Raw genomic sequence first — 27500 nt, forward strand, 5'->3', positions numbered from 1 at the left:
AACAAAAGACATAACTACACATTACTGCACATTCAGCAGCACGCAAACACACACACACACAAAAATATCTTCAAAACATTTAAACAAACGGCAAACAGCTGGGGAAAATAAGTCTGCAGATCAGTTAAAAACTTGATTAATACTAGTTCATACTAACAACAACAACAACAACAACAACATTAACTTATTATTAATAATAATATACATGACAATATAGTTATTTTAGAGCTAATAACATGAATAATTTCTATTATTATTATTATTATTATTATTATTATTAAATATAATTATTATTAATATTAATATCATGATGATCAAATATATGAATATACAGACATATATATAAACTACTATCATGAGCCACATTTACAAAATGTATTATCTACTTTTAATTCTTAAGCTTCTCTTGCTTCGAAGAACATCATCTGCTAAATGAGTATTTTAATCAAACTAAATCAGAGCTACATCAGAATATTCATAATAATAACAGTCATACCATAATAAACCAACATTAACTGACATCCCATGACCCGCGATTATTAACAGACAGTATGGACTAGTGATGCTAGTAATGGGATAATCGACAGTTATTAAACTACCAACATTTGTCTTCATTAATTTGTTTCCGTATTAAATGAGCGGCTAACTCTGAGTGCTTTAATGAGCAGAATCACCTCACAAAAGCTCAATCAGTTTAGTTTTTAATGTTAATAAAGTTTTCAAATGACTATTATAGTTTAAACCAGCGGTTTAAAAGTACTAACGTTAATTAAAAACCGTCAGAGGCTTTTCACAACACTGTTATGACTAGGGGTATAACAATACACTCAGCTCACGATATGATGTGCATCACCATATGATGTTCACGATACAAAATGTGTCACGATATTTTATTTATTTTTAATTCGCAAAATCCAACTTTGTCAACCATAGAAAATAGTATCATGTCTTTTGCCAAAACTACTTCTATGCATCTGGCTATTTCTTCAGATTATGCACTTAAGCGAGACACTCGATTGCACTGTCGCTGTGGTGATGGCTTAAATGGCACATCATATTCGCTGTGTTTGCAGCTTTGTATGGCAGCATTTGTTTTACAGTGTTTACACACGGTTTGCGTTTTGTCTGTTTTCTTGTTATCGTCCTCTTCAGTGACTGGAAAACCAAAATGTTGCCAGACGTTGGACTTCTAAGAGGACGAGGCCCCCTCCACTTCAGCTGTATTCATATTGGCCATTTTGTTTTTTAACTGAACAGTAGATGATCAGCCATTATCACAGTGTTTCCTCTAGGATATTTTCCAGCTGTGGTGGCAGGTCTTTTGTACACAGATCTACCAACTACCTGTGGTGTTATTTCAATGACAAATGTCGTGAGCGCAGTATTAGAAGTGGAGATCGCATTTATATAATAGCCAACGAGCATGCAGATCTCTTTGCTTGTGCGCGGATTTACTCTGCTCGTGCACAAAACTTCTTGCACGCTCCCTCAAATATAAGCCGCTTTAAGAGTGCGCAGATCTTCTAGTGCGCTCTCAAATAAACGCTGCTGAGGTGTGATTTAGTGCATTTATGTAACCAGTATGTCTCCAACATTTATTAGATTTTCTAGGAATATTTATGAAAGCCTCCGGTACTATTGCGTCCTGAAGTAAAGTGAAACGGCTATACGTCGTGTTTGCTGGCCTCGCGCATCAGTTACAGTTAGCCAGTCAGTCAGGACGTAACCTTAAAGGGTTAAACAAATGACGCACAGCACTACTACGGCTACAGAAAAGTTTGTGCTGTGATAATTCACTTACTTTTTAATATGTTTTGGTGTGATTATCACCTGCTATTAAAAAAATAGAATGTTTTGAATGAGAAGCTGTAATGTAGCCATGGCGGGATGAATCCTGGCGTGGCGCCCCATCATGGAAGAATGAATGTAGAGGAAACCATGTTACAGTATAATGAAACATTGTGAACTATAGAAGGAACAGAGAGGACGCCAGGGGGATAAAGCAAATAAGAAAAATGACAAGTTAAACAAGAAACACATATAAAAGTACAGCTTAAAATAAAAATAAGATATTAAGAGTGCAGGTAATTCAAAACAAAGTGCTGTTGTTACAGGGGAATTATAAATAGGGCATGGCAAGATATTTTCCCAGGCTTAGTGCTTCCTGAACTGGAGAGAGTTTCAAAATATTGTTTTAATTCTTTAATGAATACCTTAAAGAGTGGTTTATTATTGGAAAATTTGCATTTATGCATGTGATATTTAGCAAGTAAAAGATTTATGAAGTAGAATGTTTTCTCAGTGTTATTGTCCAGATCAATAAAACCTAACGACACTTTTACCCAAAACAAAGAAAAATTAGAACATATAAACTCAATCTCAAATTTGCAAAAGTTACCCCAAAATATTTTTACCACTACTAAAATAAGTGTTCTGCTACTGCTGCTACTTCTAGCACTCTGAATGCATGTGACAGCAGGTGGAATACAGCTCACGTGCAAACAGCTCAACCAATGCCACGATGCATATGGTGTAGGCATGGGCCGGATAATAAGAATCTGACAGTATGATAACCTTGGATAAAAATATTACGGTACCACACTGTAAAGCATGGCTGTGAAAGAAAACTGTAAAAATGCTACAGTAAAAGTCCATAACCTGGTTAACAATACGTTTTCCTTAATTTATATATGGCAAATAACCGTAATTTGACTTTCCCAGAATTCCCTGCATGACACGTCACTTTTTATGCTTCTGGTTGACATTATTGTGGATCTGTTTAGTTGTTTCCCCATCACTGATGAACATTAGAGATTTATGTGTGTTACCACACTGGTGTTTTGCACCTGTGTGAATGACATGGAGCACCTTCTACACACTGATCAGTGTTGCCAGACGTACGATAAATCATTGTATTTGTACGATAATTTCGACCTCTGTACGATGAACGATCAATAATTAGAAAAATCCTATAACGAGCTATATTTCAGAATTTTATGGCATTTAAAAGTAATTTCATTGTAATCTTCATCTTATTGATCTGCATCTTTTCTGTACTGTCTGTGAAGGGAAGGTGGAGTTAGGCACGTTTACCATCTCATCTTATGTTCCCTCTTCTCAGCCAATCAATGTGGAGAATGGCTCTCTCTCACGAGTTAACGCTCCTATGCGTGCCCGTGGTTAGGTCAGTAGTTTTCAGTTTGAGGTTGATCTTTTAAGCAATAACATTAAAACAAGTGCTGTAAAGGAAGGTGAGAAGGACAGGGGAGTTTACCCTTGATGTTCTCGTTTTTCCCCATTCAAATGTGTCATGTGAACGTGTTTTTAACGTGTTAATCTCATCAAAACAAAGCATGCACACCTCAGAGTGTGTTCAAAATTCAGGAGGGCGCACTGCTTTCAAGCCAACCAGCCCAATTTTGCAGTCCATGACCGCATCCAATTTGTACAGCAAAACGAATCCAACATCTGGCAACATTCGATGACATAACTCAGAGATGGAGTTTGAGCCTGCCCACTAAGGTATGCCTTGTGTTTTTAATGTATTGTGGTAATTTGCACGTTGTGTCAAAACACTACATAATAATAGCATAATAATAGCTGTATACTCCCCGTTTGACTTGTGTACGATCATTTTCCTCCGATAATTTTGAGGTTCTGGTATGATACTTTGACATTTCCAATCTGGCAACACTGATACCGATACGCTTCTCTGCTTGTGGGAACAGTTGTTTGTGATGAGCATTGGTTCATTATGGGACTCTCATCACCACCTGTGTATGGCTGTGTTATTGTGTCTGTGTAACCAAAGATGAGTAGATGCTGGTAATTCAAAATACAGACATATTACCTCTAAAAACTAATGAAATGGGTAGTTTACTGTAAAAATGAGAAATGGCTTTTATGGTTTATACTGTATTTAGTGAAAATCTGGCAACCACAGCTGCCGGTTTTGACCGTATATTTTATGGATTTACTTTTTACAGAGCACGGTATTGTGATTACTGCTCTAAAATATATTCTTTTTAAATGTCTGAGTAAAAAACAAACACTTTCCTCCCTTTGAACACATTATCCCTGCTGAAAAATCCAGCTTAAACCAGCCTAGGTTTTAGCTGGTTGACCAGGCTGGTTTTAGAGGGGTTTTGACCACTTCCAGGCTGGTTTCCAGTCATTTCCAGCCTGGTCTTAGCTGGTCAGGCTGGAAAATGACCAGCTAAATTTAGCTAAAACCAGCTTGACCAGCCTGTTTTTCAAAAGCTGGTTTTGGTTGGGCTCCCAGCCTGGCTAAGCTGGATTTAGCAGGTCATCTTCCAGCCTGACCAGCTAAGACCAGGCTGGAAATGGAAAAAAACCCTCTAAAACCAGGCTGGTCGACCAGCTAAAACCAGCCAACCAGCCTAGGCTGGTTTAAGCTGTTTTTTTCAGCAGGGATATTTTATTTTGAGAAACATTTAAAATATTTTAGAGCAGTAAACATCAGGCTAAATAATTCAAATGAATCATTGACTTCTGCGGTCTTTATTTGTTTAAAAAGCACAATTAAACAGCATCATTGGATATATTTTTTTTCTTCTGGAGATACTGTTGTCCTAAAAAAAACAAAACAAAACAAAAAATAAAAATGTTACACGAACATTCGGGACTCTAATACAGAAAATCTTGGTGGTTTTAAAACCTTGACTTTTCCAAACCGCGGTATACCTTGAAAACAGTTATCGTCCCTAATATTGTGATATTTTTGTATTGCAATAAATTGTACCACGAAACATTGTTAAACCCCTAGTTATGACGCGCTTAACGGTCATCATCATTAAAGCCTAGATAGTGTTAAACATTTAGATGTTTTTAAACATATATACAGCCACATTTATAAAGCTATATTATCATATCCTTCCATCAAATTACAACCAAAAACCCCTCAGATAACAGCATCCGCTAAATGAGCAAGTTATGAACAAATTTAAATACTGCAAAATACTGATAACGACAAACTGACATCACGTGATCATTAACTGACAACGACTGAAATACTGCAGACTAACTAACTTTAGTGATACTAGTAGTTTTATATATACTATATATAGTTTCCGAATGGCTTATTAGTGATACTAGTAGTTTTAAATATACTATATAAAGTTTCCGAATGGCTTATTCATGTCAGAGGTCTAAAAGTGAAGTAACTTACTAGTTAATACGGTTAATGACGCGTTTAACCCTTAGGTTTAACCGTCATGATGCAGCTTCGTGAAAGTTTTTATTATTTTGATTAAAAAGCGTATTTACATTAAAGAAATTAGACTTTGTATTATAGCATCTTTGTATCAAATAACAAAAATATATAGTATTTATTGTTACTATGGGGGCGGAGCAGTAAATCTGACGCGTTCACATAGCCTCACACTTTAATAACTGAAATATAAAGTTTCCGAATGACTTCCTAATAATGTCAGCTGTTTAAAAGTGATGTACTGGTTATATAATAAAGCAGACAGTGAAGCTATCCCACTCTAGTTTACCTGGCTGCGAGTTTGCGGTGATCCTCCTGTAACTGAGTGAACTCGATCTGAAGTCTGGCGCGCTCGTTCGCGGTGGCGTCCAGAGACTTGCGCGCGTCCGCCAGCTCGGTCTCGTACAGGCGGCGCACGTTCCCGACCTCCCTGAGCGAGCTCTCCTCCTTCTCCTCCAGCAGGATCTGCATGGAGGATTTGTCCGCCTCCAGCTGCCGCACCCGCTCGATGTAGTTGGCCAGGCGGTCATTGAGCTGCCGCAGGTCCTCCTTCTCCTGCAGGCGCGTGAGGCGCGTCGGGCTGACGGTGCACGGGGACGCGCCGCTCCTGCGGGACGCGCGCACAGCCGCGGACGCGCTTCTCTCCATCGGGGTGGAAGTGACCATGGCCATCGCTCAACAACTAATCAATAAAAGAGCTTCCACAGAGTTACAGTAAAAACACACGTGCGCGCGCGGAATTAAAATGACTAAACGCTTGAACAAGTGAAGATCAGCGCTTAAATATCTGTATATTTTACATACATGTTAAACACGAGGAGAGCAAACACACACCACCTCCCTGAGCTCTGATGAGGAGGATGATGATGATGTTTGCCCAAATTGTGCCTCATTACTGTCAGCTGCGCAGTGACGTCACATCACAAGACCGCAAAACTGCCGGGTTTAAAGGGAAAGAGGCTGCTTTCACCCTGATATAAACTTTATTCTGTTATAATGATTAACCACTAGTCACAACTGAATAGCTAATATCTCTATGACAGATCCCATAGCAATGATTAGAAAATGTTTTAATTTGTTAGTAGTAACAACAGAATAATTAGTCAGTATTAAAGTAAGAACTATCTCATAAATAGGAACTATCTATTAATAAAGCACTATAGTAGGCCTAATGATTAAGTACTAGTACCTATTAAACATACTATCTAATGAATAAGTACATCTAATTCAGGGGTCGGGAACCATTTATCAACAGAGAGCCATTTCTGCTTTTGTTTAGCGAATGCATATTTTAAAGAACCATGTGGATGCATTTATATGTCAAACTGCTGCTTTAAAATGCATTTACTGTATTACTACTATAAATAATACAGGTTTAAACAAAACCTTGATTTATTTCGAACTCAAAAATAAACAAATATGAAGCATCACATGTTGAGCAGGTCCATGAATGAAGAGATGTCTGTCTTTAATTGTTAACAGAGTTCTTATTCATTTTGCTGTGAAAATGTACACTAAAGAGGGAATTGTAAATGTATTTTCAATAGGAATCCACAGAAATCACTAATTTCTACAGGTATAATGTTTTAAACTGTAAAATATTATTGAAGGGAGACAGCTGGAGAGCCACATGATTCTGGTTAAAGAGCCACATGTAGCTCGAGAGCCACAGGTTCCCTATCACTGATCTAATAGCTGCTAGTTTCTAATGTAATGAATGAGTAGTGTCTAATTAATCAACTGGTGTCTAATGAGTACGGCCAGACAGACAGAATCTGCAGATGTGTTTTGCTATTTCTGGGGAGAATTCTTCAAGAAATCAGCAGATGTATGTGGAATGAGGAGTATAAACCTTAATATATGAAATAAAACAATAATACATTTGAAACTTTTATTCAATGTTTACAATGATCTAATCTAATTAGATCCACTTAATTGTTAAACAAAGTCAGTCTCTCGTATATTTACTAAAAGACAGACAATATTACTTTACAAACTGTATTGTACATAAATAATATGAACATTTTAACATTACTGTTATTATATCATAATAATATTAGTGAAATTAATTAAAAAACTGAATAAATATACATTTACACACATTTACACAAGTAAATCCTCAATGATGGGCTAAAAACCTGCGGAAATCTGTGTGTGCAGATTCCGTGTGGGCAGAGCCGGCCCAAGGCTGCTTAGGGCCCCGTGGCCACCAGGGGGCCCCCAGGAGTGCATGAAATGACTGAGTGACTTTCCGTTTCAGTTTGTTGGGATGTGGATTAGGGGTGGGACAAAATATATGCCAATTTGTCATGTTATTTACGGCTGCGATACATTCTCTGGCGCCAAGTATCGATATTTATCTAAATTTACAAAAGATCTGAATTAATTAATCAGTCTTTCACACTGACTGCTGCAGTTAACCACTTTAGCTAAAGTCCACCCAGCCGCCACGAGGTGGCGCCTCCCGTAATGGCAGATCATAGTGGCAGACCGCTGACAGATAAACCATCGCAAAGGTGAAAATCTCAGGCATACGGACACATGCTTCTGTCCAAGCTGGACCAAGGTATTTGTGTGTTTCAGACATCCAGCTCCCTCGCATTTTCCGCTAGTTTCTTTGTGGGCCTAGTTATGATGTACATTTCACACACACACACACATGCAAGTGCGCAAACAGCAGACATAACCTGTATATTAAAGTCATGTCTAAGTCTAAAAATAGAATAGCAATTCAAACGGTTTAACATATCCAGTGAACAAAACAGATTTATTAAACAGATATATTTATTATAAGTCTATTTTAATGGAAAGATAATGCATTTAAATTCATGCAAGATATTGTTTGTTTCTCTCTTCAACGACGAGATGATCCCAAGGTTTCCATATCCTGGACCTGGCCGAATCCTGAGCAGCTACTGTGATGGTCATGGAGGAGTGGAGAACATGAGACTGATTCCTGTGACGCTCCAGAGACAGACGAGTCTTCGCTGAGGCCAGCTTCCAGCCTCCGCCACTGAGACTGCAGCTCTGCACAAGACGTTTGGCCAGCGGAGAAATTAAAATGGTCGTGCCCAACTGAGCCTGGTTTCTCTCAAGGTTTTTTTTTTCTTCACTTTCGCCTTTAGTGAAGTTTTTTTCCCTCTCCGCTGTCGCCACTGGCTTGCATGGTTCAGGATCTGTAGAGCTGCGCATCGTTGGATTTGCTCTTCAGTGTTTGGACTCTCAGTAGTGATTATTAAACCACACTGAACTGAGCTCAACTGAACTGAACTTAAACACTACAAACTGAACTACACTGTTCCTATTTACTGTGACCTTTTATGTGAAGCTGCTTTGACACAATCTACATTGTATAAGCGCTATACAAATAAAGGGGAATTGAATTGAAATGAATCTTGACTTTTGTTATTTTAAATCTTGTTTAAATTCAGATTTAAAGCTCATCTGTTTAAACTGCATACTACATTATCATGTCTTTGTATTTTATCATCTTTATTTTCATGCTGGGGTTTATTTTTAAGTTATGGAGCTGTGTATATGTTGTACATGTTTTAATTATTGAATTATGTGTATATATCCAGTATATATATGTTGTACAGTGAAAGGAGCTTCAAATAAAATGTATTATTATTATTTTATTTTTTTAAAGAATTGCTTGTTTAAAATGATCTGAAACAATGAAATTCTGAATTTAGAAAACTTATTGATTTATTAATATTACATTTATATTAAATCCTTTAAAATGTCTATAAAAGAAAAAGTTACACCAGTGTGCAGCATCCACACTGAAAACAATTATTCAAAGATGATTCCTTGGATTTACTCAATTTTTTACTGAATTTAAACAAACAAATTAAGTTGAACATTATTACATTTAATTTGTTTGTTTAAATTCAACACAAATAAATTGTTTGCAACAGTTTTGAATGCAACACTTTTTTCAGTGCACCTGAATGAGGCGACAGCAGCCATGTTGCACCAGACCGCACACCAGCTGATTGGTGGAGAGGAGACAGAGGGATGAAGCCAATGATAATATGGGGACAGTTAGGAGGCCATGATGGACAGAGGCCAGTGGGCATCATACACATTCCTTCTTAATTTGTTCCTTTTATTTACTTAATTTTGTGCCGTTTATAAGAGTCAAAATTAAGCAGCAAATTCAATACTAACTATTAAATGATGGTGTTTTTAGTCATTTTTTAAGTGTTCCGTATAGTATTATCTCACATATTACATTATATGGGTGGCACGGTGGCTCTGTGGCCTCACAGCAAGAAGGTCACTGGTTCGAGTTTCGGCTGGGTCAGTTCGTGTTTGCATGTTCTCCTCGTGTTGGCGTGGGTTTCCTCCGGGTGCTCCGGTTTCCCCCACAGTGCGCTATAGGGGAATTGATCAACTAAATTGGCCTGTAGTGTATGAATGTGTGTGTATGGGTGTTTCCCAGTACTGGGTTACAGCTGGAAGGCATCCGCAGTGTAAATGTAACCCTGCCAGTCCATCACCACCCAACCCACTCCGAGCTGGTATCAAACCGGCGACCTTCCGCATGGGAGTCGGTTACTCTAACAAGGAGGCTGAAGACCATGGCCTCTAGTGTATGTCGCTAGAGAAGCTTTAGAGGTCAGAGGAGTGAGGTTTACATGCACAGCACTTACTAGCCGACCTCCGTTACATAAAACACATGCTGGAATAGTTGGTGGTTCATTCCGCTGTGGTGTCCCCTGATAAATCAAGGGACTAAGTCTAATGAAAATGAATATTATATTGTACAACATACATTATTATTTAAAATATTATACATTAAAGCTGGTGCTGAGTTTGTTTTGACAACGTGTGTGTGTGTGTGTGTGTGTGTGTGTGTGTGTGTGTATTATACATATAAATTTATAATGTATATGTGATAGACACAAACCTATACAAAATGATTTTGTTAGACAATTAAATGTACAAATAAGTTGTATTATATAATTCATATCTAAATATAAATAAAAAAAAAAAATATATATATATGCATATATATGCATTTCTCAAATATATGCACACACACACACACACACACATATTATGTCAAATCAAAATGTGACTAATCAATTACAGCATTTAATCAAATATGAAGCGCTGATACTGTATATTACAGTTGGTTTATCTCCTAAGCCCTTCCCTTCAGTCTGAATGAACAGTCACAGGTTGTGCATCGGTATATACAGCTGTTTATTTATCAATTGTTTTCCAAAACATCTCATTTACTACATACAATGCACAAAATAAACATGTAATGGACATTCAAGGGGAAACGAAGAGATCGACACAGATGAGATCAGGTCTACGCTAACACTTTCAGAACAAATGGATGCTAATTACACTCTAGTGTTGATTTTGTAGTAATATAAAAATGAGGCGAGGTGTGTTTGTGACATGATCCGTATTTAATTCTGCATTTGTGTGTGTGTGTGCGTGTGTGTGTGTGTGTGAGATTTGGGAAAGTCCTGATGTTTTTTCAGAGATCCAAATTATGATCCACCACTGACGAGGTGCATCAAGTCCCAGATTTTACCCTTAAAACATTCCAAAACAATTAAAACGGAGAAGAATATGATGTTTTTAATGAACAAAACTACCACGAATCATTACCAGAGTTATCCTTCACTCATTGTCATGTTGTTCCAGCAATGCGTAACTCATCTTTTCTCCCATGAAACACAATAAGAGATGCAGTTTGGTGTTTTCAATGTGATGAAAGAGCCAAACATAACACAATAACACAAATACATTTAGTAAATTATTGCAGAAATGTGTTGGATCAACTCATTTAAAGCAGGTTATTCTTAATTTAAACATGCAGTGAAAATATCATATATATCAACACAGGCTGATTCTGAAAACGTACCCCTGTATATATTTCTGGAGATCACCAATTATGTAGCCAGAGGTATGTATGGCTGCATTTTGTCTTTAAAACGAACTCTACGGGGTGGTGTGATGCCGTTCCTTTCCGTCCTTGCCTCCGTGTGGACGGCTTTACCGATGTTACCAGTTTGCCCAGTGGCTCGCCATGTATGTTGGAGGATTTGAGATGCAGAAAGGAGTTGACTGTGATGCCAGAGTTCGAGTCTAGCCGAAAAGTGGTTTCAGAAAGCGGTAAGACAATAACAAAAGCCAAAAAATAAAATGAACAAGTAAATAACAGGGTGAGAACGTGGAGAAATCTGAAAACGTGGTAAAAATCAGGCAGCCGCGAGGGCTGTTCCTTTTCTGGATTACTTTTGAAAACACTATCGGATGGGTTTCGAAAAGCAGGAGTGTGGGTCAGTCAACAGCGGCCTCTGGTGGATTTATGTGGAAATAGCAGGTGCGAATGGCACTCGCGAGAGAAATTTGAGATCTGTAAAAGCGTACACAGCGGCCTCTGGTGGATTTATGTGGGAATAGCAAGCGAGAATGGCACTCGCGAGAGAAATTTGAGGTCTGAAAAAGCGTACACAGCGGCCTCTGGTGGATTTATGTGGGAATAGCAGGTGCGAATGGCACTCGCGAGAGAAATTTGAGATCTGAAAAAGTGTACACAGCGGCCTCTGGTGGATTCGAGATAATAAAACTGCAAAAAAAATGTAGCTCCTGGGATGTATTTGGCACTCTCTAGAAATGCATAAAGGGGTACATATCAATAATGAGCCTGGGTTGATATATATATATATATACACACACAGTCAAACCTGACATTATTCATTCCCCTGGCAAATTCTGATTTAAAGTCACTGAAGTTTTTCTTGACATAAATGACATGAGTTTCTCCAAAAAGATAATAAGACGATGTACAAGAGCCATCATTGTGGAAACAAATATATATATTTCTCAGCTTTGTTTACATTTAAACAAAAACTTTAAGTCAGATTTTGCCAGCGGTATGAATAATTTCAGGATTGACTGTATACATTATAATAAAATAATAAGAATACATACAGATGAAGTCAGAATTATTCACCCTCCTGGTAATTTAATATAGTTTTTTCAATATCTCCCAGATGATGTTTCTCAGATTGAGGAATTTCTCACAGTATTTCCTCTAATATTTGTTTTATTTCAGCTAGAATAAAAGCAGTTTTTAATAGTTTTAAACTCATTTTAAGCTCAATATTATTAGCCCCCTTCAGCAATATTAGTGTTGGATTGTCTCCAGAATAAACCACTGTTATACAATGACTTGCCTAATTACCCTAACTTTACCCTAATTACCCTAGTGAAGCCTTTAAATGTCACTTTAAGCTGAATACTAGTGTCTTGAAGAATATCTAGTCTAATATTATTTACTGTCATCATGGTGAAGAGAGAATAAATCAGTTATTACAGATTACCCTAACCCTAACACTATTATGATTAGAGATGTGCTGAAAGAATCTTCTTGGGGGGGAAATATACAGGAGGGCTAATCATTCTGACTTCAACTGTACATATAGTGTATTTTCCAGTTTGGAGCTCAGCAGAATCCATCACAGCCTATTTTCAATGCAAAAACAAAGTCTGTTAAACATCTCATTTTGTGTTTCACAGAAGAATTAACCTCATACAGGTTTGGAAATGACACAAACATGAGTAAATAAATGAGTAAATAACGGCCATTTCTAAAAAAAACTCTGAATAACATCAGAAATCGTCATCAGTGGCGGATGCGTCTCAAACAGACGAGCCCCGTGTCCAGAACAGCCCGATAAAAGAGCTGTTTCCCAATTCATTAATCTCAATTACAGCAGTTACCTTTCGTTATTCGGAGACACCAGTAATCAAACTAATCAACAGTGATTTCAAACGTCCTCATAGCTCAAACTGTGGTAAATAATGTAGAAGTTGAGGGTTCGATTTTCAGGGAAAACAAAAAGCATTTTAACTGTGAGCCACCCTGATTAAAGTGTCTGACAAATGCATAAACGTTTTTACTAGGAGCGTAAATCAGACGTCTCATCACGATACAACACCGATACTTTATTCGCCAGCAATACGATATTTTACGATAATTCTGATATTACTGTAAGTCAGTGGAATATTGATCAATATTAGGATATCATGTGTCTAATTCACAGAAGCAGTTGCATTTTTATGAACGCACAAATGTAAGCGAAGTTTATAAAACGAATATTAAATTGACATTCTTTATAACCAAAATTGTACTTTTTTTAATAATACAGAAAAATAAATAATAAGTGAAAAAAAATTATACTTGAGAAATAAATAATAAATGATTTTTAGATGTGTGTTAAATCGGCGGTGACGACTGCTGCATAGCAACATATTAGAGTGGTGTTGATAAGTGCTTACATCAGCACCTACATCGGTAACAGGAAACAGAATAGCACCGCTGCTCCACCTGCTGGCAGAAAGTGAATCTGCTTCAAATTTATTCAGTTAAATAAGAAGTTTAGATAAAAAGAAGTTTAGATAAAAAATTGGTCAAGCGGCATCTTCGTTCGTTTATATAAAGGGATTAATTTTATTTGCATAACTTATTTGATTTGGGGTTTGTTTTAAACCTTCAATTTACTGTTGTTACATTTTAACTTCACAAATAAGTGCGCACAATTTCCTAATAAACACTTTTTCGTTTATTGTCAATATTGAATCGTCAAATCAAATTGTGAGTTCAATAAATCGTTATGTTGAAATTTAAAAAACTGCGTATTTAAGAAAAGTTTTTGGCAATATCAATATTTTACGACAAAAATTGATCAATAAATCTATTAATATTGATGTACTTTTAATAGACACTTTTCGTTTAATGTCAGTTTGTAAAGCAAAAAAGAAACAAACAGAAAAATCGTTAGAGAATTGTATTGTGAAATCAAATCATCAGTTCAAAGAATCGTCACGTCAACATTTAAAAAAGATTTTTAAAGAAAAAATTTTGTAATGAAAAAAATTGTAACAAAAATAAAAATCGTACGAAAATTGAATCATCAAATCAAATCATTATTTTAATGAACCGTTACGTCAAAATGTTTAAAAGTGCATCTTAAAAAAACACCTTTATGGCGATATGAATATTTAACGTCAAAAATGTAAACATTTGACCAATAAATCTGTTGATACGGAAGTACTTTTAATAAACAGACTTTTTTCATTTAATGTCAATTTGTAAACAAAAAAAAACGTAACAAAAAGAAAAATCGTAACAAAATTATATCGTGAAATCGAATCAAATCATGAGGTCAATGAATCGTTATGTCAAAATTTTAATAAGTGCGTCTTAAAAGAACTTTATGGCAATATTAATATTTTACGTCAAAAATTGATACAATTGATCGATAAATCAGTCAATATCCATGCACTTTTAATAAACCTTTTCCTTTAATGTCAATCTGTAAAATTCGTAAGAAAATTGAGTCGTGAAATCAAATCATGAGTTCAAAGAATCATTGCTTAAATTTATGGCGATATCAATATTTTACGCCAAAATTGATCAATAAATTAGACAATATCAACACATTTTTACACCGCTAGTATTTATGGTGTCTGAAATCGTTTGACACGATGTATGCAAGAACATGCTGTCATTTGTATGCATATATAACGTATAATCTCGATGTTGAGCGAAAGGTTGTAAATGCGTAAAATAAGGCACGTGACTCCAAAGCGTTCACCGGGACCGTCTGTCTGAGACCCGCATGTTTGGATCGATAATAAAAACATCCAGACTTTCCTTTCCTTTCGCTTTGGTTTCTTACGAGAGCTGAGAATCAGAGTCAGACTGAACAGATCCACTCATACATACGCCAAACTCAATTTAATAGGAACGTTTCGATTAATTTCACACTGAACGCGAACAGAAGTGCTAAACGTCTACTGGGGTCAGTGTTTCAGATCAATTCTACAATATAATAATGACACAATAACATGTTAGTTAAAGTTAGTTAGCTAGCTAGATAATTACACATGAATTACACATACTTGAGTCCTGAGTTTTTTTTAAAGCCCATAAAAATAAAGGTAAATAAAAGTTTGAAATGGAATATTTGCAGTATTAATTAGAAATGATTGTGATAAATCTTTATTTAAAGTAACTTCTCATAAAATCCATAAAAATGACTTTGATTTTGGATATTATTTTTATTTTATAGAAGCCATTTCACTAGCATATAAATCATACTAGAGTGCCACAGTCTGGTTTTGGAAGTAGAAATTTGAGTTTAACCAATAATTAATACATTTTTGAAGATGTTAGATGTATTGAGAGAGATTGTAAACTGAATCTGCTTTTGAGGAGTCAATTTGAGAACACTAATTCAAACTAAAAACAACGTTAGGCATAAAACTACATTATCCATGATGCATTTAAAAATTCCACCAATCAGATTCACAATCAGTAAAGGAGATCTTTAGCTCCACCCACTCCTAATAAAGAGTGTTTATATAAATACAAAGAACAACTTTAAATGAATAGCTTTACGTTTTTATGCCATTTTCAATTTGGAAGCATCATTAGCAATGCATTATGGGATTGTAGTTCTTTCCCCTCTTGTATCATTCACTTTTATAACACTTAAGCTAAGACTTTTAAAGGGAAAATAAATGGGGGAAAACACTTCCAGAACCAAAACTGCTTTATAAAATAACAATGTTTGAGTCAATTTGAATTTGAATGCATCCTCAGCAATGCATCATGGGATTGTAGTTCATTTAAGCAGTCATTCTCTATTTATAACTCTTAAACCAAGACTTTCCATGGGAAAATAAACAATAATAATGTTCATATTCCTTCCTTCTCTATTTATTTTCAGCTCTACACCATCCCCAAACACAAATACACTCAAGTTTTGTGTGTTCAGTCTGACTTGGAGGCTCAATCTCATGAATAAACACTAGGCAGAAATGCATGGAAATTAAGGTAATATTATAATTTACGCTCCCAAAATAAGGCTTTGGGCTGTAGGCACACTGAGGTGGTCTGTAACTGAGCTAGCATGGAGAATATAGGGTTTAAATAGTGTCCTGACTCCATAAATCCACATTATACCACTACTGCACTGAAGAAATACTAAGAATTTATATCTGGAATAAAGTAAATGCTGGTGGCGAATCTGTGTGTGGGTGTGGGTGTGTGTGTGGTTTAGGGGGAAAATGAATGGTGGATTGAAGGTGTTTAGATGAGCAGAGATGAGATGAAGATAGAGAATAGAGGAGTGTCCAGATGGATGATCTGCAATAAAACCAGACATAAACTGAGCAGTAAAATATGGGAAGCAGCATCAGTTCAGTATGAGTTATGGGTACAAATTTGTATTTAAAATGTATTTAATGAAAATTATTATTATTAATATTAATAAACAATAAATATTAGTGTTAATATTTAAATTATAAATAAGAATAATTCTTATAATAAAAATAAAATAATAATAATAAATATTAATAAATTTGACATTGTTATAATAATAAATATAATTATTATAGCAATAGTTAAATTATGCTTGTTAAATATATTAGCCTGAAATATTTATAAACTACAATAACATATATATTATTATTATTATTATCATTATTGATAATAATTGTGGCCTTTTTTCCAATATTATAATTTGTATTATTAACAATATTAAAAGCATTTTATGATGATCATTATTGCTAATAACATACTACAATAAAAATACCAGGATTAACTATTTTAATTTTGTTATATTTACTATAATCAATAAATCATGCATTATTATTATTATTAAAATCATTCATGTCTGTGTGTTATTGCTAACAAAAATATCATTACAATAAATGATACAAAGATTGATTATTTACATGTGTTTTTATTTTTGTTATTATTTAAAAATTAGTTTTTATTATTAACAATAATAATAATAATCAAATAATAATAAACATAAATACAAATTATGAACCAAAGTATTATTTTAAATATATTTGTATTAGCAATAACGAGCATAATCATAAACGCTATCATATCATAAATATTATGATATTAATAATAATAATATTAGTATCATTATTATTATTATCATTGATATTATTATTATTATTCATAATTATTATGTTTATTATTATTATAAATATAAATAATTAATCCTGGTATCATTGTATCATAATGATATTTTATTAATCATAAATTCATGAATAATAGTCAAATGTTTTTTATAAATAAGTTATAATTATTATAATTATAAATAATAATATTAATAATAATAATAATATGTAATTATGGAGGATGTCATGTACATATAATGGAGTTCCCACATGGTTAAAAAAAACAATAATCTGGACACACCACTGGGAAAGAGATGCAGAAAAACAGAAAAGATAAAACCAATAGCTCCACTAGAGGGCGCTAGAGGCTGATTTGTGAGCTGTAAAGCCATTATCTTGAATACAGGCCATTACTTCAACACACATGGCCAAGCAAACGTCTGCAATGCCCTGTGATGTAGATATACACAGTTTTTTAAATGCTAAATGACATGGCAGCACAGTAAAACACACAATACTAGCTTATTTAGGATACTTTGGGATTAGCTAGCTTGGTTGTCAATGCTTTGACATTCTGTATGAGAAAGAGCAAATACTGACGGTTACTAGCGGGATAATTCCCTGTGATAAAATCGCCACGATGCATGATGAAAATGAACATTTCGTCTGGAAAATCTCATCATTGCGTGAACGTTTGCTCTAAAAAATGTCCAAACGAAACGCTCATTAACGCATCTTTAGGGCGTGCCAGAAATATTGCGCCGTTCAAGTCGTACTGGAAATTTCGCATTTTACGAATTGCGAATTCACAAGTTTTTTTTTTACTATAGTTCTTCAAAATAACGGATAACAATGAGGTTCTGTTATTTCTTACGGTATAATTGATGACAGGCCATTCCATTATTAGAAATTAACGAACTGTAATGCGCAAAACTGTCGGAACTACTTTAGTGTACGTTTATAAGAAATTAACAGCACATCTTAGAAATGTTCATTAGCCAATCAGAATCAGGCATTCCACAGCCCTGTGGTATAATGTTTATGTATTTACTAACAATAAGAACGAACAATACATTACGGTATTTATTCGTCTTTGTTAACGTTTTTTAATTGAAATAAAGTCACTCGTTAATTTACTTTTATGTCATTGCATTAACTAATGTCAACAAGCACGGCTTTGTATTTTAATAATGCATTAGTAAATGTAAACTATAATTAATAAATGCTGTAGAAATATTGTTCGTTCGTAATTCATAAATACATTAACTATAACGTAACGTCATTGTAAATCGTGACCTTATAATGAATATTCAATTCACAAAGGTGCTGTACAGTCACATTTATTTCAATTGTAATATTCAAATTTAGTGCGGAAAGAAACTGTAGTTTTCCGTCTTATTATAACAATAACGTTTAATTGTCGTAAATGCGATATTTCCAACATGACTTGAATGGCACCCAATACACAATATTGTTAGCATAACACGTAAAAACACCAAGAAAGGAGCTTTTGGCCACCGCTCGGGCAGTAAAAGCGCTGTTTAAGCTGCAGGCTTTTTTATGGAGACATCTTGAGGTAAATAGTCCAGCATTTGAGTCAGAGAGGAATAAATAAGATTTAGTGTTTCTTATAAAAAGAAAGACAGACGAAACATTGAAATGGTGTGATGATTACATGTGTGAATGAATGAGAGAGAGGTAGTTCATTTTGGTTAACAACGGCACCTGGTGGTTTGTGTTTTCCTTAAACAATCAGCATTCAGACGATTCGTTTACCCGCTTCTACATACGTACATGAGCGAAAAATTTTCCTTCAGCTAGACTCAAGAAAGGGTTTCTTCAGCCTAGCTGTTCGGCTCCGCGACACAACCGTGACTATATAGACAAATAAAGCCACAGGTCAGTCGTTTGCCTTCAATTCAGTCAAGAACATCCAACAGAGAAGACACAAACTCTGCGAATGTGAAGATTAACTGATCCAAAGTGCATAGACAGTCCAGAAGATGTTCTCCTGTGTATCTACAACAACTTCCCCCAGGGGCGGCTCTAGATCCTTTCGCTAGAGCTGCGGCAGTAAAGCCATTCAGTATTGATTCCGAGATTAGCTTTCACCAACAGATGGTGCTGTTTGCTTTATTGACAGCTGTACTGTTTTTAATAGGGCTGTGGTGATAAATCGACTCTGTAGCCATTCCGAGATCTCTCGAATGTATTACGATTCTCTCTTGAATTGATTCCGAGATTATTTTTTACCAACAGATGGCGCTGTTTGCTTTATTAACAGCTGTACTATTTTTTTACTAGGACTGTGGTGATAAATTAGTGCATTGCGAATTGATAAATGATAGAGATATTCAGAATGAACTGCGATTCTCTTTTAAATCAATTCTGAGATTAGGTTTTACCAACAGATGGCGCTGTTTACTTTATGAAACGCTTTTCTATTTTTCAACAGGGCGCTGGTGATAAACTGGTGCATTACATATTGATTCTGTATCATTTCTGCAATTCGTTTTAAAGAGATGGTGTTGTTTGCTTTATTAACAGCCGTACTATTCTTTACTAGGGCTGTGGCGATAAAGCGAATCGATATATTCATAGTGAATCGATTTATGATTGAGATTTTTTAAATGTACTATACTTTCCTGAATCGATTCTGAGATTAGTTTTTACCAACAGATGGCGCTGTTTGCTTAATTAACAGCTGTACCTGTTTTTAGTAGCTCTCTGGTGATAAATCATTGCATTGCAAATTGATTCTGTATTGATTCTGAGATTTCCCCGAATGCATTGCGAATCTCCCTTGAATCGATTAGTTTTCACAAACAGTGGCGCTGTTTGATTTATGAAAAGCTGTACTATTTTTGATTAGGGTGCTGGCAATAAATTGGTGCAATTGGAGCACATAGAATCTGTATTGATTCCGAGATTAGTTTTTACCAACAGATGGCGCTGTTTGCTTTATCAACAGCTGTACTACTTTTCATTATAGCTGTGGCAATAAATCGACTCTGTAGCCATTCTGAGATCTCTCAAATGTATTACGATTTTCTCTTGAACAGATTCCAAGATTATTTTTAACCAACAGATGGCGCTGTTTGCTTTATTAACAGCTGTGCTACTTTCATTATAGCTGTGGCGATAAATCGACTCTGTAGCCATTGCGAGATCTCTCTAATGTATTACGATTCTCTCTTGAATTGATTCCGAGATTAGTTTTAACCAACAGATGGTGCTGTTTGCTTTATTAACAGCTGTACTATTTTTTTACTAAGACTGTGGTGATAAATGATAGAGATATTCAGAATGAACTGCGATTCTCGTTTAAATCAATTCTGAGATTAGGTTTATAGATTCCAAGATATTCCAATGTATTACAATTCTCTCTTGAATTGATTCTGAGATTAGTTTTCACCAACAGATGGCGCTGTTTACTTTATAAACAGTTTACTTTTTTAGTAGTTCTCTGGCGATAAATCATTACGATGCCAAACGATTGTATCAATTACGAGATTTTCCCAAATGCAGTGTAAATCTCTCTTGAATCGATTCCGAAATGTTTTATAAACAACCGTACTATTCTTTATTAGGGCTGTGGCGAATCGCGATAAATCGATTTCACTGTGAATCGATATATGATGGAGGTTTTTTAAATGTACTATTCTCTCCTGAATCATTTCTGAGATTAGCTTTCACAAACAGATGGTGCTGTTTGATTTATGAAAAGCTGTACTATTTTTCGTTAGGGCGCTGGTGATAAGTGCAATTGGAGCAAACAGATTCTGTATTGATTCCGAGATTAGTTTCTACCAACAGATGGCGCTGTTTGCTTTATTAACAGCTGTACTATTTTTCACTAGAGCTGTGGCAATGACTCGATTCTGTATCAATTCAGAGATTTTACGAATGTATTATGATTCTCTCTCGAATCGATTCTGACAATAGTTTTACCAACAGATGGCGCTGTTTGTTATTTACATTATGCTTTTAGTTTTTCTGCAGGTCCTAAAACGCTACATTCGCAATGTTTGTATCAGATAGGCTTTAAAAATTAAGTAATATAAGCAAAGTTACTATTATATCTTAGTCGATATTTTATAATTTTGTGACGGAAAATGGATTGCTTTATAGCTTAATCGAAGAACTAAAATTCAAAAAGGCATGATTATATGATATAAAAGAGAGCAGCATGTTGTAAATGTTAACCGTTGTATTGACCAAAAGCTCAAATTATTATTTACTGTTATTTGTTTTTGTTTACAAAATTCTAATATTAAATGTAATCTTAAACCGACAACAGTAGTGAAATCCTAGAACCGCCCCTGATTTCCCCCCTCACAAAAACACTGATGAAGGGACACCGGGGCCACAAAAACCCCCATGATACCATTCAGACGTCCATCCGTTGACACCCAATGAAGCAAACCCAAAACTGGCGGGAATCCTGTGTGTTTTTTTAGCTTGATGAGGGCAAAGCCTCCTGCTTAATCCAGAGCTGAGCAAAGATGTTGCTGGTTTATTTCCCTTGTTGATCAGATGTAAGTGATCCAGATGTGTTTGAGTTCTGCAAAGGCTACGAAGGCAGAGATGCTCATCTGGATCCGGGGTTAAAAGGAGCAAAAAACAAACACTCAACTCCACTACGCTGATAATCCTTATCTAGAAAAACTAGTATAATCCAAACGAAGCTTATCGTAACTGGTATATACACGTGTCTGCAATCCAGTTCGTCATCCACAAGACAGCATTAATCCAAATGTTCCTGCTCTTGAAGAACCTTCCAGCTTTTCTACAAGTCTTGATAAATCCGACATCGTCCATCCCGGACGAGCCCCCGTTTTTTTCACCCGCAGTAATGTTAAAGCTTCAACAATCCTTTGAACGGACTGTTTCGTGTGTGTCAGGTTGGCTGTTTTGAGGCAGCGGTTGTAGCAAAAACAAAACTAAAGCACCAGTTTCAGATCAGAATGCAGAAGAAAAAAACGAAATAAACAGCTAACGCAGCTCAGCAGCAGTCTGGTTGAGATGTCTCATTGATTTGCAGAAATAAAAAAAATATAAGTCCAGTTCTATGTCTCAAAAATCCGTACAAAACTAAGCCATGATAATCAATATAACAATAAAATTCGATGTGGAATTCGCACCTAAAAGCATCAGGGATAGATACGGTCTTAAAAGCTTATTATGTCATTCGAGAGAGAGAGAGAGAGAAACAATAAAAGACACAAAAACATACGAAAATATCGTATTTGCATATTTCTCCCAAGCTTCTTGTCAGCTGATTAACTTGTATTAGCCTTTTCTTTTCATTAGACATATGTACAGAAAACAATATGAGTGGTATTTACAGCTCGTGACCACAAGAGGGCAGTGCAGAACCTGCTGGAATGGGGATGCATTTATAGCAAGAATTGCATATAAATCCGCAATTCATATGACAGAACTACTTATGAACGATTAAACTGAGACATTCTACGCAAATTCGTGCAACAATTCACAGACGAATCCTATTTTTATAAGTGCATTTTTTGCGAAACATTTAAAACAGAAAATTTGTTTTGGGTTTCATGAATGAGGCCAATAACGTGGGATGATGTACAATCCAAAAGCGCTCACAAATTTACTTTCATTTATTTGTGGCTTCTAGATAATAACATCAATGGAGCGTTTTGGCCTATTATTGCTAATCAAATTAGCTTTTTGAACTATTTTTGCACTTCAAAAATGTTTGCACTCCAAAGTTTGGCGCATTATTCAGTCTCTCTCATAAACTAAAATCAAACATCATTAAAACAGATATTGAATGTATTGATTTGATCTGATATCAGAGTAAAATAAGGCCTCATGGTTGCCTGAATCGCTGTAGATCCAGCTAGCATGAGGTTAAAGCAGCCGGATAGCCTTGTTATGATTGATTAAATAATGGCGAGCAGCATGACCTCTGGGTTTCTGCGTTTGGCCCTCTTGTGGTCATCTAAGTTCCTATCTATACAGACATCAGACCAACTTCAGGCCTTCTTCTCTCATTATAGAGTGTGTGTGTGTGTGTGTAATGCATTTTGTTCACTTTTCTCAGTAACACAATGGTGTAATTGTAGTTATAAATGCAACAAAATGGCTGATTGATTCCCAATGAGTTTGTTGCAATGCATTATGGGATTGTATCCTCTAAGAAGCTGAATGATTTATTTGCACCTCCAATGTCATCTTGAAAGTTGCCTACGTAGGGTACTCACTAGGTTTTTGAACAGAGCCAAAGTGAATTTGAATATAATATAGTGTACAACACACACACACTCATCTATGCACATAATCCAGAAGAGCCTGCTAATCCTATTACAACAGAGGATCGCCTGGCCAAACGATTTCACTTAATACAAACCATCCATATCTCTCTTAAATATAAATATTAGTGTGTATATATATTTATGCATCGTTCTATTCATACATAATTAATACATTCCGTTCGGAGCTTCCTCTAGCTTAAAAGCGGGAGTCTGACACATTATCCAGACCTTTGCACCACACACACACACACACACACTTATATATATGGTTTACGAGGACTCGTAATAGCATAAAACTAGGTCATAATCACTATAATGTTTAGTGTCCTCGTAAACCACATAAACAAGCACACACACACACACTTATATATATGGTTTACGAGGACTCTCGAAACAGAATAGAACTAGGTCATACTCATTATACTGTTTAGTGTCCTCGTAAACCATATAAACAAGCACACACACACACACACACACACACACTGGGTTTTCATGTTCTACAGGCTCCCCATAGACGTGATGATGTTTCTCTTGTACAGACTGTATATTCAGTCCGCTAAACCAAACCCCAGAAAACAATCTGCAGTTTTCTCAATACTTCATTCTTGATGATTTGAGGCGTTTTCCTCATGGAGACCACAAATAAATGTCCCCACAAGGTCAAAAATGACTGGTGTTATTATCCTTGAGGAGACATTTGGTCCCCACAATGTGATGAATACCAAGATCACACACACACACACACACACACACACACACACACACACGTGCATAAATGGTTTATGAGGACTGTCCACTAAACCCATTGTTTATGGCATGGGGAAAAAGACTGGTATTACTATACTTGTGGGGACGTGATTTGGTGATGAACACACACACACACACGTTATACAGTGTGTTTCTACTATACAGACTGTATGTTCTGTTTACTAAGCTCGCCCTTTTTTCATGGGGACCAAAACTTTTTTTTTTTTAACTTAAAACTGGTATTACTATACTTGTGGGGACGTGATTTGGTATCCAACACACACACACACACTGAGTTTTCATGTTATACAAGCTCTCAGGGTGTTTCTACTATACAGACTGTATGTTCTGTCCACTACACTCGCCTTTTTTTCACATGGACCAAATTCTTTTTATTTTTTTTATTTAAAAGCTGTTATTACTATACTTGTGGGGACGTAATTTGGTTCCCATAAGGCAGGGGTGTCAAACTCAGTTCCTGCAAGGCCGCAGCTCTGCACAGTTTAGTTCCAACTCTAATTACACACACCTGATCTTACTAATTATGTCCTTCAGGCTTGTTTAAAACCTACAGGCAAGTTAAAGCAGGGTTGGAACTAAACTGTGTAGAGCTGCGGCCCTTCAGGAACTGAGTTTGACACCCCTGCCATAAGGTAATGAACACACACACTGAGTTTTCATCTTTTACAAGCTCGTAGTGTGTTTCTACAATACAGACTGTATATTTTGTCCACTAAACTCGCCATTTTTTCATGGGAACCAAAGAAATTTAAATTCTAAATTCAAAAAGGACTGGTATTACTATACTTGTGGGGACATGATTTGGTTCCCATAAGGTGATGATCACACTCTCACATGTTTTACAAGCTCTCAGTATGTTGCTACTATACAGACTGTATGTTCTGTCCAGTAACCCTGCCATTCCCCCCCTCCCATCAAATATGACTGGTATTACTATACTTGTGGGGACATGCTTTAGTTCCCATGATGAGATGACCACGGACACACTGAGTTTTCACGGTTTACAAGATCCCAGTATGTTTACTGTATATCCTGTCCAGTAAACCTGCTGTTTTTATCATGGGGACCAAAAGATTTTCCAAAAATGACTGGTATTACTACACTTGTGGGGACATGATTTGGTTCCCATAAGGTGTTGACCACACTCACTCATTTTACAAGCTCACAGTGTGTTTCTACTATACAGACTGTATGCTCTGTCCACTAAATCTGCCGTTTTCTTCATGGGGACCCAAAAAAAAGTCAAAAATGACTGGTATTACTATACTTGTGGGGACATGATTTGTTCCCCCATGACGCGATGATCCCACACACACACACACACACACACACACACGCACACACACACAGGCTTTTTCTCAGCCCCCTGAGTGCTCTCAGTGCCGCAGCGGTGTTCTGGCTCCAGCATGCGGGTCCTGCGGATCCTGCAGAGCGGGTCGGGGGGCTCTGGGATGCTAGGACACCTCACTCCCGAACACCTCCAGCACCAGAGGCGTCAGCTGCATGCTGTGCTCAGGCTGGAAGGACAGCGAGCGATACTGCTTGGAGTGCTCCTCGTTCAGGCTGCGCAGGTCCGCCAGCTTCTGGATCATCTTGGCGTAGAGCAGGCGTCCGCCGGGGTGCTGGATGCGGATGTAGGCCTGCAGCACATCACACAGCCGGTCCTGCAGCGCCTCGATGCGTACGTGGTCCTGCACGCCCGGGCGATCTGCAGACACATTCAGTTAATACACACACATCTCAGGGGTGTCCAAATATATATACAAAACTGAATCTGAATATGTCAAGAGACGCGATGACGAAGTAACCCAGGGGTCACCGGGTTGCACCCCAGTACCAGATTATTATGGTTCAGACCAATTTGTAATAGTGTAGTTTAGTGTCCAGTATCTGTGTAATAATCATCATAATGTAGATTCAGCCGGTGCTTATTCAGAATAACCCCTTCAGCTGCTGATAAACCTGGCTTTATGTTAGTGTGATGACCCCTTTTGGTTGTTTTTCTGTTTGAATGTGTGCGCACGTGAGCTTGTGTATGTGTGTGTGTGTGTGTGTGTGTGTGCGTGTGTATGTGTGTATGTATGCGTGTGTTTACAGGTCCAGCTGATTGCATCAGGATGGGGAACACTGCTCTATACACTGATTTAAGCAGCGTGTCTTTCTTAGAGGAGTCTGTCTGGGGTCTGATGGTTGTCTATTTCTTTGAGCCCTGTCTGTCGTCTGGATAGGGTTTGATAATGTTTGTTTAGTGAAACAACTTAAAATAAAAGACATTTTTCACCTCAAATGCACTCGTCTTCTCTTTATTTGTGGCGGCTGGGTTTAAGGTTGCAACATTAGTATGAAATAGATCCAGGATACAAGTTATCGCAGAATAAACAAACCTCACAGCTCTGACTGAAGGGCTTATTCTGAGATAACAACCATCCTGGATGTACTTTATCCTGATTATTACAGGCTACTGGCCACAAAATGTAAAAATGACACACAAAACATTGTTCTGAGGCTTAATAGTTTGAAAATTCTTTAATTCTAAAACTGAAAACGATAACACACCTCATAATGTGGTGACTGACCAATCAGAATCCAGTATTCCAGACAGACGTGTAATAATATGTGATAACCACTGGGTGGACGTACATTATTCCTCAGTTGTAAAAAAGTGTGTGAGTGTGTGTGTGTGTGTGTGAGAGAGAGTGTGTGTGTGTGTGTTCCGCACCTGGAGACAGCAGACAGATGGCCATCAGCAGCACGTGCTCTTCTTCATGAAGCTTCAGCTTCTTCAGACCAACCTGAAACTTGACCAGCGGCTCCAGCAGCTCCAGAGTGTGACCCGCTGCACACACACACACACACAAACAGGTTTACTTAGCTGTGTAAAATGGGACATTACATAGATTTCTACGGTTTTTATAAACAGGTACACACATAGACATGCACAACATGATGTGTGCATGTATGTATGCGTGTGTGTGTGTGTGTGTTTGTGTGTGTTACCCTTGGTGACGTTGTTGATGCAGGATTTGAAGTCTGGTATGAGTGTGTATGAGTGTGTGTGTGTGTGTGTGTGTGTGTGTGTTACCCTTGGTGACGTCGTTGATGCAGTATTTGAAGTCTGGTATGAGTGTGTATGAGTGTGTGTGCACGTATGTGTGTGTGTGTGTTAGCCTTGGTAATGTCGTTAATGCAGTATTTGAAATCTGGTGTGTATGAGTGTGTATGTGTGTGTGCGTGTGTGTGTGCGTGTTTGTGTGTTT

At 36.6% G+C, this 27500-nt stretch overlaps 2 protein-coding genes across 4 annotated transcripts in view; both read right to left on the reverse strand.

The window, feature by feature from the left end:
• lmnl3 (lamin L3) overlaps nucleotides 1–5970 on the reverse strand; it is a 20011-nt gene extending 14041 nt beyond the window's left edge. For both annotated transcript variants that reach the window (XM_056448631.1, XM_056448630.1), the window contains exon 1: nucleotides 5520–5970. In XM_056448631.1, coding sequence (XP_056304606.1) covers nucleotides 5520–5902 — 383 coding nt within the window. In that variant the 5' untranslated portion in view covers nucleotides 5903–5970. The remainder of the gene's footprint in view (nucleotides 1–5519) is intronic.
• Nucleotides 5971–18728: 12758 nt separating this feature from the next.
• The window catches only part of vdra (vitamin D receptor a), a 79539-nt gene continuing 70767 nt past the window's right edge, over nucleotides 18729–27500 (reverse strand). For both annotated transcript variants that reach the window (XM_056448624.1, XM_056448625.1), the window contains 2 exons: nucleotides 26963–27079; nucleotides 18729–25951 (listed from right to left, as the gene is read on the reverse strand). In XM_056448624.1, the coding sequence (XP_056304599.1) occupies nucleotides 25698–25951; nucleotides 26963–27079 (371 nt within the window). In that variant the 3' untranslated portion in view covers nucleotides 18729–25697. The remainder of the gene's footprint in view (nucleotides 25952–26962; nucleotides 27080–27500) is intronic.

This window comes from Danio aesculapii, chromosome 23 (genome assembly GCF_903798145.1).
Source record: "Danio aesculapii chromosome 23, fDanAes4.1, whole genome shotgun sequence".
NCBI classification, from domain to species: Eukaryota; Metazoa; Chordata; class Actinopteri; order Cypriniformes; family Danionidae; genus Danio; species Danio aesculapii.